At 35.3% G+C, this 16,083-nt stretch overlaps 1 protein-coding gene across 2 annotated transcripts; it reads right to left on the reverse strand.

Annotated features, from left to right (window-relative positions):
- Positions 1-2,840: 2,840 nt before the first annotated feature.
- On the reverse strand, positions 2,841-16,083 carry LOC146390797 (solute carrier family 12 member 3-like). 2 transcript variants are annotated; one of them, XM_084923791.1, is made up of 28 exons: positions 16,014-16,083; positions 15,724-15,818; positions 15,305-15,461; positions 14,708-14,818; positions 14,535-14,610; positions 13,964-14,059; positions 13,523-13,662; positions 13,280-13,390; positions 13,032-13,143; positions 12,646-12,776; positions 12,469-12,553; positions 12,126-12,283; positions 10,505-10,612; positions 9,702-9,825; positions 9,509-9,610; positions 9,017-9,175; positions 8,775-8,874; positions 8,382-8,493; positions 8,080-8,214; positions 7,350-7,456; positions 6,854-6,936; positions 6,639-6,707; positions 6,021-6,125; positions 5,521-5,632; positions 5,082-5,168; positions 4,658-4,793; positions 4,488-4,555; positions 2,841-3,584 (listed from the first exon to the last, which is right to left on the reverse strand). In XM_084923791.1, the coding sequence occupies exons 2-28, from the start codon at positions 15,798-15,800 to the stop codon at positions 3,446-3,448; spliced, it is 3,000 nt and encodes a 999-aa protein (XP_084779917.1). In that variant the 5' UTR covers positions 15,801-15,818; positions 16,014-16,083; the 3' UTR covers positions 2,841-3,445. The 2 variants fall into 2 exon arrangements, with proteins under 2 accessions (XP_084779917.1, XP_084779916.1); XM_084923790.1 differs by having other exon boundaries at positions 15,667-15,818.

Consider the following 16,083-nt stretch of genomic DNA (forward strand, 5'->3'; position numbering starts at 1 on the left):
TCCACTGTTATAGCACATTGTTGTTTAAAATATATATATATATTTCTAGTACTGCACATGTAAATGTGTTTGGATCAGTTATGTGATCCACATAGTTAGGTGAAAAAGTTGGTCTGGCTACCCAAAGCCTGAGTAATGGAAGGGACTCTTTCAAGCCGAAGTCTAAATTAAGCTTAAGCTGAACTCATGTCGCAACTAAAAGTTATTCCAAGTAATAATTGATATTGATAACTGAAATCTTAGCAATACTACACTCAAATAACAGCTTGATTGTATGTTGGAACAGTGGGTTTCATCTGGTGTGCCAGAAGATACTAACCCCAAGTTGCCCTCCGATGCGTTCATCGGAGTATGAATGTGTGTGAATATAGTTTTTATAGGGCACAGAGTACTGTGCTACGCCTCAGGCATCGATTACAACATCCTTTAGAAATGAAACATTAAAATACAAAGATAACAGTCTTACTTTCTCTGGTAGAGAAATCACTGACACTTTTCTGTGAAACTCACTGAGCAGTGTTTCTGCAGTCAACAGAAACCCAGATGTGCACAGTGAAAACTGGGCATGTTGCCATCGTTTTAAAGGGCAAATGCATAACGTTAAAAATGACTGGGATTAGAGAGTGAACCTGTGCTTAAAAAATGGTGTAGCAGTAATAATTTTAAAAAAAAAGAAGAAAAACTTTCACACTGTTGGGGATTAAGGCAGAAGTTGATCATTCCAAGAAATCACATGCAGGTATGAAGACCGAACACCAAATTTTAACAATGTCCAAAATAGGAGTAGTAGCTTCTGCTTGAAAATAACGACACAATCTTTATATGCAGTGTGTCTTTTCATTTATTTTATTTTGTTAATTCCAGTTATTTAAAATGGCAAAGTTTCCAAATTAGAGTTGCTGTAAGGATTTAGGGCCTGTAATAACTTGCACGTTTTTTTGTTTTGCTTTTTCTTTCCAGTGATGACAATCCTTTGGCTCTTATTCAACTGCCAGCACAAATATTTTTTTTTCCATATGGAAAATAAATAACATACATGGATTCAATTTATGTTCAACGAGGTGGGATCTGTCTGCAAAAAGAGACTGAAATCCGTGTGTCTAATGTACAGCCTAAGACAGTTTTTTTTAAAAAAAGAAATAGGTTTTCCCATCTAGCATGTGTCCCTTGATTTCTCATGGAGCATTGTGCTAAATATTTGTAGTATTTTGCTTTGGACTTTGTGGATTAGAACCATTGGGTCAGAGACGTGATAGAAACACAGAGTGCCTGCTTTATAATCCAGGAAGACTCCAATCTTGCAGAGACCAGAGGCGGGCACTTTGGTTTCTACATTATTGTGACAGAATAAAAAGGCGTCTGCTGTGCAGTCTAAACTCCAGGACTTGTCATTTTTGCCAAACTGTGACTCATCAGCTGTCTGGCTGATGTTTTTATAAGCCACTGCTACAGACAGAGTGCGAGCATGTCCCTCTACCTCCCAGTAACACCGGTCTGCCAAACCCTCTCTGCATAGCACCTGGGGAAATTTTGTGAACCTGTATAGATGAGTTGAAGCGTAACCGGGTAAAGGCCTCATCCTGTAAATCTCGCATATCAGGTGGAGATAACAATAGTTTGAGGTCCCATCCAGTGTGAGGGGATGGAAATCTGCTAAAAAAAAAATGCAGTGAGTATGATCAATATTACCACTGTTTTCAACTATAAATGACTTCTATATGAAGTGTATGAGGGGCAGATATTGTCCAGGATAAGGACAAAGTTCACAGGTTAGAGTTAAATGTCAATCATATATATTCCACCTCTCTAATATTCTTGATATTTATAATTTAATAGTTTGTATATATTAGTGCTATTTCTTAAATTTGTAAACTTTGTAATATATTGTGATATTTAATTAGTTGTTCATTTAATTAGTTTAGTAGTTTAGTTCCGTTACTGTCTTGGAGCATCTGTAACCCACGTAAATTCCTTAGGGATTATTAAAGTTTTCTGATCGTGATTCTGATTTAAAATGTTTCAAGTGATTTGCTGGGGGCCGGAGGTAATGAGGCTGTGAGGAAACAAACAGTAATAAAGACTTATTTTTAAACATCACTGGTTATGTCCTTTCCTAGGCTTTTATCAGCTGCTTCATCAAGCTGTGTTTTCTTTGCTAAAAGAAGATGAGCTCAGTGATGACTTTGTCCCCGTCAGCGAAGTTGATGAAATCTAAGAACAAATGTGCTGGCTCAAATCTGTTCAACTTTTTTTCTGTTTGTAGTAAAAAACCACAACCTGGCCTGATCTTTCAATCTCAACAGGCCAAGAAAGTGGGATTTTCATTTGGTAATCAAATCAAAGCTGTAAATAATGAGTTTAAATGAACTGAACTTCCATTTTTTCTAACAATGATTTGCATTTCTTTGAAACAGATGGGCATCTATATTGGAGTTTTCCAGTCTTACCCCTAAAAATGCTTTAAGCTACCTCACATCCCTGGAGAGATTAGAATCGCCAGAGCATGGAGGCTCCACATGGAAAGGACAGCTGTATTCACCCTTCTCCTCCTCTCCATCCCAGCAATGATCAACCCAGCTTTTACAATAACTGTGTCCACAATAAATGGCGATGGGTTCTTTCAGAAGATCCAAACACACTGAACAGGAAAACTGAATGTAGTCCAGGTAGTGCTGTCAGCGTTAATCTCTTTAAAATGACGTTAGCGCCATAACCGCATTAACGCGGAAAATCTCCGTCAGCGAGTTAATGCGGTTATGGCGTTAACGTCATTTTAAAGATATTAACGCTGACAGCACTAAGACCAGGTCAACTCCATGAGGCTCATCTTGCTAATGTTGCTGCTTGCTCGCCATTTTAGTTATGATATTATTAATTAACAGAACTGGTCTGTCCCTGAGTTGAAATATATCTGCAGCACTTGGCAAATGAAGCCCCAACTGTCTGCTTTCAGCAGAAGAGGAGAGACTAAACAGGTCAAGTGTGAGGTTCAGTCAGTGTCCATCCACTTTAATTGTCTTTCACATTTGTGTTGATGAATCCTTTTAATGAGACAGATAGAACAAATCACAAGAACAACAAGTTTATCAGCCATATTAACTATGTATTCTTCGATATATACATATATACATACATAAGGTGCCTTGAGGCAATTGTTGTTGTGATTTGGCACTGTATGTTATATTTTGCCTCAAAGTGTAATACACAGCTTAAAATTATTCAGAAAAAAGTGAATAACCACAATTGTGTTATCTTCTGTTTTTGATCATTCTTTATTATTCATCAGATTTGTTAATCATCTTTGATCACAACAGCACATCATTTACACCCTTTTTATTACGTACTTATTTGTCTTGTGTGATTTTTTTTCTCCTTTATTGTCAGGACATCATTTTAGAGTATCAAAAATATTGTTTCTGTAAATTTCATTGCACTAACACAGGATTTACTGGCAGTAAAAAGTGAGGACATTTTCTTGGTTTCCTCGCACAAGCACTACAGGGCAGTGGAGGCCACAGGTCAGAGCATCCAGCCAGGCTATGTACAGAGCACTAGGGCAGTTGCCGTGCGGCACAGGAAGACTCCTAATAGAATTCATTCATAACAAAAAAAACATGCCAGTCATCTCACATATGTAAAGATTATTGAATTACAATCAACATAACAAAACAGCAAAATAAATTAAAAATAACCTTGCTTGGGGATTCTTTTTGCAGCAACTACAGAAAATGAACCTCTTCTATATTTATTGTCTTTTTCAAAACACACTCTATTTTGCGGTTTTGCATCAAAATAAGTGAAGTACTATTAAAACGAATAGATTGTTCTTGTTTTGTATTGCAAATCTTGCATTCTAAAGAACATAGTGGTTTTGTATATAATCATCCTTTTTTTCTTTTCCCTTTCTTTTTATTGTAACTGTACACTACTGTCAAAAGTTTTAGAACACCACAGTTTTTCCAGTTTATATTGAGGATTATGTAGTTTAATTTGTCATTGCACTCCAAAATGAAAACATAGTACAAATCAGCAACTGCAGTAAAAAAAAAAATCTACTTTTGACCAATACTGTACACTGGGTCTCTTATACTGACATGTATTTAAAAATATTTATTCAATATTCACTCTTATTGTTACCATGTTTGTCATAGCTGATATATTCAATTTCTGTTTTAAAAATTTTAAACATATACTGTGATTGTAAACAGATGTAGAGTCATTTAATTCATTAGGGTGCATTGGTGAATGCATTACATTGATCCCCTTTTATTTTTGATCTGCCTTGTCTTATAATATATTATACACCACATTATAGTACAAATCATCTGGGGAATGATAAATGGTGGATGTATAATAAAACTGCCTCAATTCTGGGACTAAAGATACACCAGAACAATGGCAATATAAAAGATTTGATAGAAAAGACACTTTTAACAAATTTAACAAAAGGTTCTGAACTTCACCGGTAATATAAAAAGTCAACTTACACAAGCACGAGGGTGGTATTTTGTGAATTCTTCCGGATGATTTCGTTCAGCCTTACTTTTCTCTCAGACTGTAAATAAAATTTAAAAAAAAAATTTTTTAAATGCATTTGGTGGACAATCATAGGCATGTCATTTATTCTTTTGGTTAGAAATGAAGTACAGAGACAGACCTTAAGTCTAAAGGCCTCCAACTGTTTGTCTGATATTTTCCATGGTTCCTTCTGTTTTAGTTCCTGAACTGAGACACCTTCCTGCTGTTCATCATATAGCCTGTAGGGCGCAACACTCTCCAAAAACCTATTCATACTGCAAGGCATCAAAAAGACACAAATGAGTTTGCTGTCAAGGAAAGAGAAAACCTGCTATCATTAAACATGCTCTAAATAACTGTACTTTCAGCACTCTATTACAGTTAATTCAACATGTTTAAAAATGTCTTTTTCACTAAATGAAACTGGGACTCATAATTGAAACATTTAGGTGAAATGTAATGCCTTTCATTTGTTTCTGAGGTTAAAAGCTTTGCAGGGGTTTTGTAAAAGGATTTTAGTGCATACTGTGACTTAGGTGAAAAAGATGGCAAGTTTTTCATACTTTTTGGACTGAGGACTCCTCTCAGTGTCTGTCATGACGACAACTTCAGTAACATCGATGCGGAATCTCTTCAGCAGGGCGATCATTCTGAAAGAAACAAAAGAAGCAATCTTAAAGCACTTCAGTGTCTGAAAATCAAACACCTTGTCATATAGCCTGAAACATTCCTAAACGTTTTCACCCCAGTCTGAACAGCATGCAGAGAAATGCTCTTTCGGTGACTGTGTGTTGTACATCTAAAATATCCTGGTTTAAAATTTTCTAAAAGAAAAATTACATTAATTTCATCTGTGCTTTATTTAACAATGAAGACTACATCACAAATAAAAACGTAATGGAAGAATGTTTACCTGCACGCCTTTCAATTTCAATTTATCTATGAATAAAGGTTTTCAAAAATTCAAATACCAATACATAGGTTAAAATAGAATAAACCTACGCATCACGGCTTTCCTCGATGTTTTCTTCATCTCCCAATATGAAAACCCTAATCTTACCACTGCGCCAACATTTTCTTCTGGTGAGCAGGTAAGGCACCAGTAAAATTAGTCCTAGAGAAGAGCAAGATAGCAGTGGTTAATTTTATATCCAAAATTATATGTGAAGATTCAGTTTTGACTACAGCCAATACTGGCACTAAAAATCTGTCATCTATCCATCCACTAGTCTAAGCTGAGATGCTGAGTCCTCCTTGTCTTTGATTACTGACTGATCTAGATGTTTCCAGATAAACTCACAGACCAACTCTTCCTTGGATTTGTGTACCACCACGATGTGTCCAAGAGACATCATAGTTAGATGCCCAAAGTTAAGTAGTCAGAATCCCAAACTGTTGGTTTGGAATTCTGACCAGATACCCAATCCACACACTTTTATATCAACTAAGTGTTACACACGTCTTATTAAATTGTGATATAACTAGTGTGCCTAGTGTTTCACCTCCATCATCAGCTATCCAGTAGATATCAATAGTCTTCTTTCCTCCAGCATTCTTAAACACAGTCTTGATCTGATCGCTGTTGATGTTTTCAGAAATGTCATTAGCTGCAAAAAGCGATAATTATGTGTTATCATAAGGATTACTCCATATTCATACTTAAGAAGCTATATGCTTTCTATGTACATTAACGACAACCATCTCCATTGCAGCATTTCAAAAGCAGCATCTGTAAATGGAAATACTATTAAAGAGATGGTATGATCAAATCTTTATTTTACACTATTTCATCGACATGTAAATGTCTTTGAATTAATTGAGAATCCTTATTTGTCCCCCAGACTGTCTAAAACCATTTTCAACAAAAAATGTTCATGTATAAATTAGACATTTATACATTTAGAAATGTACGTACATTTTAGCTGACAAATTTCCTCCATGTGCAGTGCAGGGTTATATGTATATTGACTTTTACTTGGAGAATAGTGAACTTCTCTATATATTTTTTAAATCAGATGATTGAACTTTCAACATCAATGCAGGACAATGATTGGTCGAAAATATGCATTTTGGGTCAGATTGAAATGAAAAAATCTGAAGCACTGAAAGTGCTTGCTTACCTGATTCCTTCTCAGGAAGCTGATGGTCATTGTTTTCAATGGCTTCATCAGGCTCAAAGCCTTGGTTTTCTAAAGTAAAAAATAAAGGAAGGATTGACCGCCGCAGGGGCAAGCTGGGAATTTTTTTTTTTTTAATTTGTCATAATTTGTCTTTGTTATTATTTTTTTGCCAGTGTCACATGCTTTAGAAATTCATGCTAAGCCATGCATCCAACCTTTAAAATCAGAATGGTCAGTGATGTCCAGCCCATCCATCATCCTCAAGATACACAAACAGTACTTGGAGTCAAATGTATCACTGAAGAACAGTAAGAGAGAGTGTGTGAGCAACAAAAAACCTTTTAAGGACTCTTGTCAGCAAAAAAAAAAAAAAGTGTAGAATTCAATTAAGTGTTAAGTAGAAGGTGTCATAATATTGTATGGTACTTTCTATATGCTAAAAATGCACACTGCACTTTTAAAAGAATCGTTAAAAGGCTTTTTATGAATTTTAGACCAATAAATCATTCAGTTGACCTTTAGGACCACAGTGTAAGTAAGCCAAATTTTAATGGATGGCAACGGGACCCCACCCTACAACATCATGTACCACCACCACCCTGCAAGTTTTTTCAGAATTAATTCAAAAAATCTTTAATCATCAAAAATCTTTGATGTTTACAATAGAATGACACTCACACACACGGAATATGAAAACAATGATAAGCTTACTATATAGCATGGATATAATCTTCAATGCTTTTAGGAGAGCTTTCCATCCAGTTTGACTTGAAGCCAAGGACCAGCGTATTAGGCTTCAGCTTGCCAAGACCAGAAGCCTTGAATTTAAAAATAATAATAACAATAGCAATCCATCAGAGACATCCAAATGTTTTAGGGATTTCAGGGATTCAACATTGTTAAACTCTTAGATATTTATATTCAAAGAGCCACAATTACAAATTTACAAAAAATTTCATGATATTTTCAAGATAATGGATTTGTAAAATGACACCATAAGTAAGATGCAAGAAAAACACATAAAGCCACCCCTAAACAAGAATATAAATTACTGCATTTAATTTTTTTAAAAACAGGCAATTTAAATGCCACCCCCTTACTTCAATTGTATTATAGTACTGAAATGTTTAATAAAATGTTATAGTTTTTTTTAAAAAAGGAATGACGTGCCATAATTACAAACCAAAAGCACATTTGTAAACAGAATGCCATTTTTGACACACCCCCAAAGGTATTTGTGTCTTCTGCAACTCAACAAGGAACCTTTAATTTGTCAGGCTCCAGCAGTTATACAATAGAGTCACTCACATGGTGATGAAAACCAGTTTAGCATTATCAAAAATTATGAGAATCATACAGTATAACTTGTAAGAAGCCATTATTTAGTTTCTAGTTTCTTTTGAGTAGTGAGCAACAATTGCTTCTCAAATAGAGGACATACCTGTATCAGATATCGAACTCCATCTCTGAGGGAATCAGCCGTAAACTGAGTGTAAAACGAGCGAACCTTCCTCTTGTTTAACCATTTAACATACTGATCTGTGGAATCCTGAAACGGGGTCTGCTTTTCTGGCTCCTGGAAAAGGCAATATCAACCTTCTATGAAAAGCTGAAGAAACTGATCATGTGCAATTAAAAAACTTCTGACAAAAAGCCAGTGTGAGAACTTTTAATTAGTGGATAAAAAATGTTAATCAATTATCATTTTTAACTTTCAAAGAAACATGAAACAAAGAAACTCACCATTATAATGTTTCCACAGATCATAAGGCTGACATGCTTAGTGAAGCAGCCAACAAAATCCACCAGTGCAGGCCGCTGTTGTGGAGGTCCAGTCATGACAAGGCATTGTGGTCTAATAAAAGGACATCAGAGAACAAAGATAATGTTCGGGAGTTACTCTCTATTTGAATTCTCCTAATGTTTGAGATATGTGGCCTGCATTTGTTGGGGAATGTCCTCCTTTCAACGTTCTGCACATGTTAGTGAGATTTATTTTGACAGTTTTGGGTTTTTTTTGAAGATAAAACAGTGATCACACAAATACTCTTTGAAAAAACAACACATGAAAAAACAAACAAACAAGCAAAACAAAAAAACCCACCCAAATGCTTTTTAACATTTTAGACCACTTACCTAAAATTCTTGACATGGTCGTTCACATCAGTAAGAGACACAGAGAATGACAAAGCCATGTTGTATGAACTTGCCTGTATTGAAGAGCCCCAATTTACATCTGTTGATGTAATAAAAAAACATTATGGGAACAGATGCAGTATAAATGACTGGTAAAATACAATGCATTTCACTTGTCCATCTGAGGAATGGTTCTTATCAAAGCAACATTGACTTCCAACCTATGCTTGATTTTGACTCACTTGGTTTCTTTAGGTATGCAATATATAGAAACAGGAGGGAGATGACAGTCCAGGTGATCAGAGCAGCCCACCAGGTAAACGCAAACATCAGAGCTATAGATGCCAGTGCTCCATACAAAGCTGTCCATTTGTTATAGTATTTGAATGCTGGCCTCCATCCTTCAAGAGATGACAAGAGAAGGACAGTTACAAGTGAGCATAATGCAAAAGTTCTGATCCTAGATCCCCAGTACTGTGTCCAGTACAGCCTCCAAAAAAACTAAATTATAAGACCCACTTTTTGCCCTCCCTATGCATAAGCACATAAAGGATTGAAGTGATGTTCAAAGGAATAAAACATTTAGCTTCACATTATTTTGTATCAGTTTGTTAAGTATCACCTGTCTTGGACATCACTTTTGTCCTGGTGAAATGCATAATTTCTTGTTTAGTGAATAGACATGAGCTTGTCTCTAGTCTTAGTGCAGTGCAATAGCTGAGTACATAACTTACCAGGGGAGTTGACAAGTGAAGCATGAAAGCAGCTTAGGTTTATAAGAGCATAGGAACACAGGAAGAAGTTGGAGATAATGGGTGCAATGATATTTAGTTGAGCTGTAATAATACAGAAGGAAAAAAACTATCAGCACATATATGAAACAATATTTCAAATAAGAGTAGAATGACAGTGCTGGATTACACTCACCAACAAGAATGATGGCCACAGCAATGAGGTAGGTAAGGATATAGCCCCGGAGTGGTTCATTGTTTTTGCCATAACCCTTTGCAAAGAATATAATGTACGGGTATACGTTGTCTTTGCACAGACACTGAGAGATGAAATAAAATACAAACATGTTCTTTAACAATAATAACGTTACTACATTTACAGATGCATATATCACATTTTTCATTGTTTTTCTGCTTATTTTAGTTAGGATATAGGAATTTGCACCAAAACACTGAAGTTTTTTTCTTTTTTGCAGAACCTTGCTGAAGTAATGCTGAAGTGACTTAAATCTGATTTCTTTCTAATAATCATAAGTTCTCTGCCATCTGTGACAAAAAGGCATCCAGTTGTGTAAAAGTATGTGGAGAAATGTCCCATGGCTTCTTTGTTACGATATACATAGACCCAATATGTTTTTGCTTCTCCATGTGATTGACAAGTCAGAAGTCCACAAGGTGGCAGTATTCCTTAGTGTCTCTGTTAAATTCTGAGGTCCAATTTTTAAAAAATAAAAGCTATGGTGAATTTGGCTAAGAAATGAGGTCCAACACAATTGCTATGGTCATGTTTATAAATACTATGGCATTAATAGCAGAATTGTGAGAGTGGTGTCAGATGTTTGTCTATCACTGTTCTACTCTGCAAAATTAATACTTTTTGCTGCACAAGCTGAAATGAATAAACCTTGATAATTGGTTAAGACTGTCCGTATTTTACTGCCTAAAAAGTAAAAATAAAAAATGTGGTTCAGTCATTGTGATGTATCTGGTGGTTCTCACCTGAAAAATTTTAGGGGCAGAAACAAGAAATCCAAGAGCAGAAGACAAGGTGGCTGCAAAAATACCAGCAACAATGAGGTAATATGAACCAGACATCAGGCCCATTACCTGTAGAGAATTTTCAAAATGAAATTGTAAACAACTGGAAGAATGTGTTCAAAATAACACATTTAATATAATTACTTAAAAAAAAAAGTTTAAATAATAAAGTTTATTTCTTAAGCAGTTTTCATATATAAAGTCAGCTTTAAGAGACAGTTCCAGAAAAGAAACACTGAACAAAAGAACAAACTAGAAGGAAATTCAAAAAGATTACAAAACAATTAAACAAGACCATGCAAGAGTCAAGTGCAATTTTTTAATGAGAATAAGGATTTAAGTTAAAAATAACTTAAATTGAAACTAGAATGAGGCACGCCAGATTTCCTTAGGCAGCTCATTCTAGAACCAAGGAACCCAATTAGTAAATGCTTGATCGTCTTTTTTCTTTAAGTAGAATTTTGAACAGTTTACAGGTTTCTGAGTATCTGAAAGCTGCACACTGTTTGATAACGGCAAAAAGTTGCACTATATATTCCGGGGCCAGGGAATGAAGATTTAAAAAGTAACACATAAAATTGTTAAATCAATTTTAAATCTTAAAATTAGTGGACAGCAGTACAAAGTCTTTAAAAACAATGTAATATGTTCATTTTAATTGATTCTTTTAATGCGCCTTGATACGTCATTTTATGTAATCTATAGTCAATTCAATGCTTTTGGATTAACCTGTTAAAAGACCATTACAATAATCTAACTGAGAAGTCATGAAAGCATGTGTGGTAACCTCAATATGTTTCCAACTCAGATCTTTAAATGGATCCTTGCAATATTCTTAAAGTGGTACACAGCAAAATCTCCAGTGTTAAATTAACACTAGAGAGTGTCTATATGGGTCCACACCTCTGAGTGTTAAATACAACACTGTTGAGTGTTAAATTAACACTTTTGACAGTGTTATATGTTTAAAAGTAACCTAGTCAGTTTTGAAGATTAACAATGGCTAACACTGAGCAGTGCTGATTTTCTAACACTGGAAAATAACTCAAAATGTTAGAAATATTCCAGTGTTAGAAAATCAGCACTGCTCAGTGTTAGCCATTGTTAATCTTCAAAACTGACTAGGTTACTTTTAAACATATAACACTGTCAAAAGTGCTAATTTAACACTCAACAGTGTTGTATTTAACACTCAGAGGTGTGGACCCATATAGACACTCTCTAGTGTTAATTTAACACTGGAGATTTTGCTGTGTAGAATCTCAGAATAATTGAACACATCGATTTCTAAATAGCCATTAGACATTTTAAAAGGTTGGAAAGATTACTTAAGATGACAGTAGGTCTTACTGGGGCATAGAGCTGTGTAAAACCAGCTGGAAGAGCAATAAATGTTTTATATCTTAAGAATGTGGCCCAGTGGTAGCATGTGTAACCAAGAAAGAATAGGTCCCAGTACAACCTAATGAAGGACTCCAAAATTTTACCAGAGCATGAAGAGCTCCACTTATCCATGATAAAAGAAAATCTTGTTCACATTGCAATGAACATAGATGCCATTTCTCTCTTAGCTGACCAGTACCTGTGAATAGTTTGCCAAACCCTCTGAACAAGCCTGTGACTGGACGCACTTTGTGAAGTTCCAGCCCAGTTTACATGCTGGTCCCAAACAGCCATCTGTGCTGTTTCCAGTCATGAGGTCAGTCATATTTCCAGAGGCATCCCTCACTACACTTGCACCTGCAGTCAATGTTAGTTTCAGAACAGAGTCAAAAAACTGTTTCATTCATAGTCTCTGTCCTTTTTCTCACAGGCAGTTTCAACAAGAAAAAAATGCCTATATACCACAGAATCTGAATGAAGCTTTTAAGTTAAGATTCCAGCCATATCTAATGCAGAGAAAAACAAGTAAACTGAGTAATTACCAGAAGTGACAACAATCACAACGTAGCTGAGAGTGGTGCAAAAAATGGCCATTAGGGTGCCTTTCGGGATAGCAGTAGAAGGGTCCTGCAAAAGAAAATATTTTTAGAGTCATCACTTACACATAAAGCTTAGCGGGTTTAGTAGAAGAACTCTCTTTTTCTTGATGCTTGTCATACTTTGAGGTCTCCAGAGATGTTGGCTCCAGACAGGATGCCAGTGCATGCAGGAAAGAAAATTGCAAATTGACGGAAAAAGTTGCCATCAGGACCTCTCCAGTTTGGTGTGAGGTTTTCTATGAATACATCCTCTGTAGAACATACAAGATATTAGCTTAAAATTATGAAAAAACACATTCCTATTGTAAACACATACAGTGGCCTCAATGATGTTTGGGACAAAGAAATATCTTTGAGTAACCCCACGTGGAATGGAGATCAATGCATTAGAACTGGTAGGCAGAACTTATTAGAAGGACTGATAACTAAAGGAATTAAATCAAAAGATTTTTTTTTTTCAAAGGTGTGTTTTGGAAACTAGATTGTTGTGAGAAGAATAAACTTACTGTTATATCCAAAGAAGCCCTGTGACCTCTTTTGGAGGCTTGGAGGTATCAGTGTTCCCACAAGGTAATCAGCGAAGGAAGCCATGAGAACTATGAAGAAAAAAATCTGAGCCTACGAGAGTAAAAGAGAGAAAGAATGAAGGGAGATAATTAAAATAGGTATAATGAAGAGTAAACATTAATAAGAAACAACAATATTTGTAACCCATGTCCAGCAAACAAAGTGAAATGTATTTGGTTGTGCTTACCTTGGCTTCCCAATCCATTCCACCGAACGTAATGAACAAAAGAATTGTCACCGTGACCACACCAATAATACGGACATCATTGAGCGCATCGACCATTATGGTACCATAGCTCTAAAAAAAATCAACAAGTTATTAACAGGAATATGAAAGTATAAAGATTTAGAATGCATTATTTTACAAGATGTGGTTACCTATTTATTATTATTATTATTATTATTATTATTATTATTATTATTTGTTTACCCTCATCAGATCACGTACGACCTCTGAAAAGCCAACAGTATGGAGTGCGACAGCCAAAGCATTGGCAATGGAAAAGATCAGTCCAATTGATGCTCCTAGTTCAGGACCGAGTGTGCGAGAGATCATGAAATATGTCCCACCTAAATATTGAAAAATATGCAGAAACAAGGCTGTTAAAAATATTGTGTGTGAATGGGGACCAGGAAGAAGGGAAGCAACGCCGGGAGCATTGGCACTATTCTATCATAATATTGATGTGAACATAAATGTAGTAAGAGTACTCTTAAAGGAAGCATTTATTAAAAGTGTTATAGAGATATAGAGAGTATTGGACAGGAGAGTAGGTTTGAAAATGGGAATTCAATGGATGATTTTAAAAGGCAAGATTAAGTGGCAATAATACTTGTACTGTGTCATTCCAGTTTAAAATAATATACTCACCTGATTTCACTCTCCCATTGGTGGCGATGGCGGAGATTGACAGGGCAGTTGTTGTGGTCACTGACACAGCCATGGCTATAATGACCAAGCTCAAAACTGAAGAAAGAAACAAGTTAGGACTCAGTATTATAATATTATGATCATGGAGGTTTTTAACTAAATCCTATTTAAATGGCTTGAATAAGAATGTTTTACATGTACTGTATCGATTTTCTTGTCTACAGACTTATACAATTCCATTATTATGATACATTTTGCATTTATTTTGTCATATATCCACAGAAATGGGTAAGGAACTTACTCCCAACTTATATAAATTTGTATTATTTATTGATTTTTTTAATTTCTCATGTCAATTGTATGAAGTACCTTCTGCAGGATGAAATGGGACAAATTTTAACCAAGGTGAGTATTTTATTCAACCCCAAATTATCATTTCCTGTTAGATTAGTAATCTAATATCATGAATTAACAGCCCAAATCAATGAAAGTTATATATACCAGAGTTGGCAACAGAAAGCAGGAATAAAACAGACCCAATATACTGAACAATGAATGAATGTTGTTTTACCGATGCCTGCCTGAGAGGTAATCCATGTTAGCCGGAGAAAGAGGATGACACCCCAGATATTCAGCATGCAGCGCATCTGTGATAAAAAGAAAAAAAAAGTTTATTTTTTGGTTTTAATTGGGTTTTTTTCCATTTGTATGTTGTAGACTTAAATACACAGAAGCTTTGTTCACCCAGACTGCAATAAACCAGCCAAATCTAGTAGGCGGTTTCCCTTCAGGACCTTGGGGTTCTTCATCATCTGCGGTGGCGTCATCTGCGGCGGCATTTTCTGCTTCCACTTCCTAAAATAATAATAAATAATTTAGAAAGAAAGTTTTCTGAATAGAAAAATAATCAAATGTCAGTTTTTGATTAAACTAGTTATTAATTCTATAAGGTGCAAAACACTGTCCTTCAATTTTGCAATAAAAGGATGTAAAAAAAAAACATTCCATAATGTTCGAATACTCAAAAAAATTAAATTTAATTCAATTCAAGTTTCTTTATTAGGAAATCCTATCAACAGTCACTGAAAGGAACTTTCTGGAAGTTGTGCTTGCTCCTCTGATGAGCAAGGACATTGCAATGACAGGAGGGAACAAATTTCCTGCTGCAGCATAATTTTATGGTTGAGGGTCACATGACAATCTCATCCTGCTTTAATGGGTTCTAGATTTATATCGTCTATGAAATAAATCAAAAGTTCTAAGTTTAAACTGTCTCCTTCATAAATTGAAAAGTTAAACAACACAACAATGAGATGTTTTCCCCACAGGTGGAAAACTCACCTCAAATGTTTTGCGCAGAACATCAAGAGAAGGTCTGATTTTGATCTCTTGGTGGGGCAGCGTATTCGCATAATACTCTAACTGTGGCGCCGTGTCTATGGTGTTATAGATAGAAGTTTTTCGTGGCTCCATGTTTGAGTCCTTCTGTCCCGATGCGCTTTTTGTTCCAGTGAAAAAAAAGAAAGAAAAAGTTATTAAATAATGAAACCATAACTGCTTGAAACTGTATTTCCTTCAGTGATTGCTAAATTTTCTTTCTTTCTTTTTTATTTATTAATTTACTTTGTTTCTTGTTCATAAATTTAACAGATAGACATAGATTCTACCAGTTGAAGTAGAAAAAAATCTAGCATTTAACAAACCTTGACATGCCTGAGATGGTGAAGGTTGGATTTATATCAAAATGGTGTGAGGAGTACCTGGGTGGTCCTTCTTCAGGATTTGCCTGGTGAATACCTGGGCCTGACCCTGTAATCTTAGACTTGAACTGCCCCATTGATAGTCTCACTAATACCTGTTGGACATTATGGAAGAAAAGAGGAATGAGAAAGGGTTATTCATTTTTATTTATTTATTTTCTTGCACTGAAAAAAATATTTAATGAAATTGAAAGCTTGGGGAAAGACTTTTGTTCACATCATGTAAGTGTAATGTAATATTGTCCAATGAAGATATCTAAAAAAAAAAACAAGCAAAAAACTATACTTACAGTTTTTTTTTTTCCCTGATGAAAGAATCAGCAGTTCAAAAAATGTCCCTTTGTTCATCTCATAGTTCAG

Source organism: Perissodus microlepis, chromosome 3 (genome assembly GCF_051167445.1).
Source record: "Perissodus microlepis isolate ML-2025 ecotype Zambia chromosome 3, ASM5116744v1, whole genome shotgun sequence".
NCBI lineage: Eukaryota > Metazoa > Chordata > Actinopteri > Cichliformes > Cichlidae > Perissodus > Perissodus microlepis.

Bases quoted from the DNA above. Each gene is read 5' to 3' on its own strand.
- LOC146390797 (XM_084923790.1), bottom strand. From the start codon at position 15,800: ATGGGGCAGTTCAAGTCTAAGATTACAGGGTCAGGCCCAGGTATTCAC. The intron at 9,176-9,508 runs GTAAGTTATGTA...CATCTCTTGAAG, and splicing joins TTCACTTGTCAACTCCCCTG to GATGGAGGCCAGCATTCAAA. The intron at 7,457-8,079 runs GTATGTCCTCTA...TTTAAATTCAAG, and splicing joins GAGTTCGATATCTGATACAG to GCTTCTGGTCTTGGCAAGCT.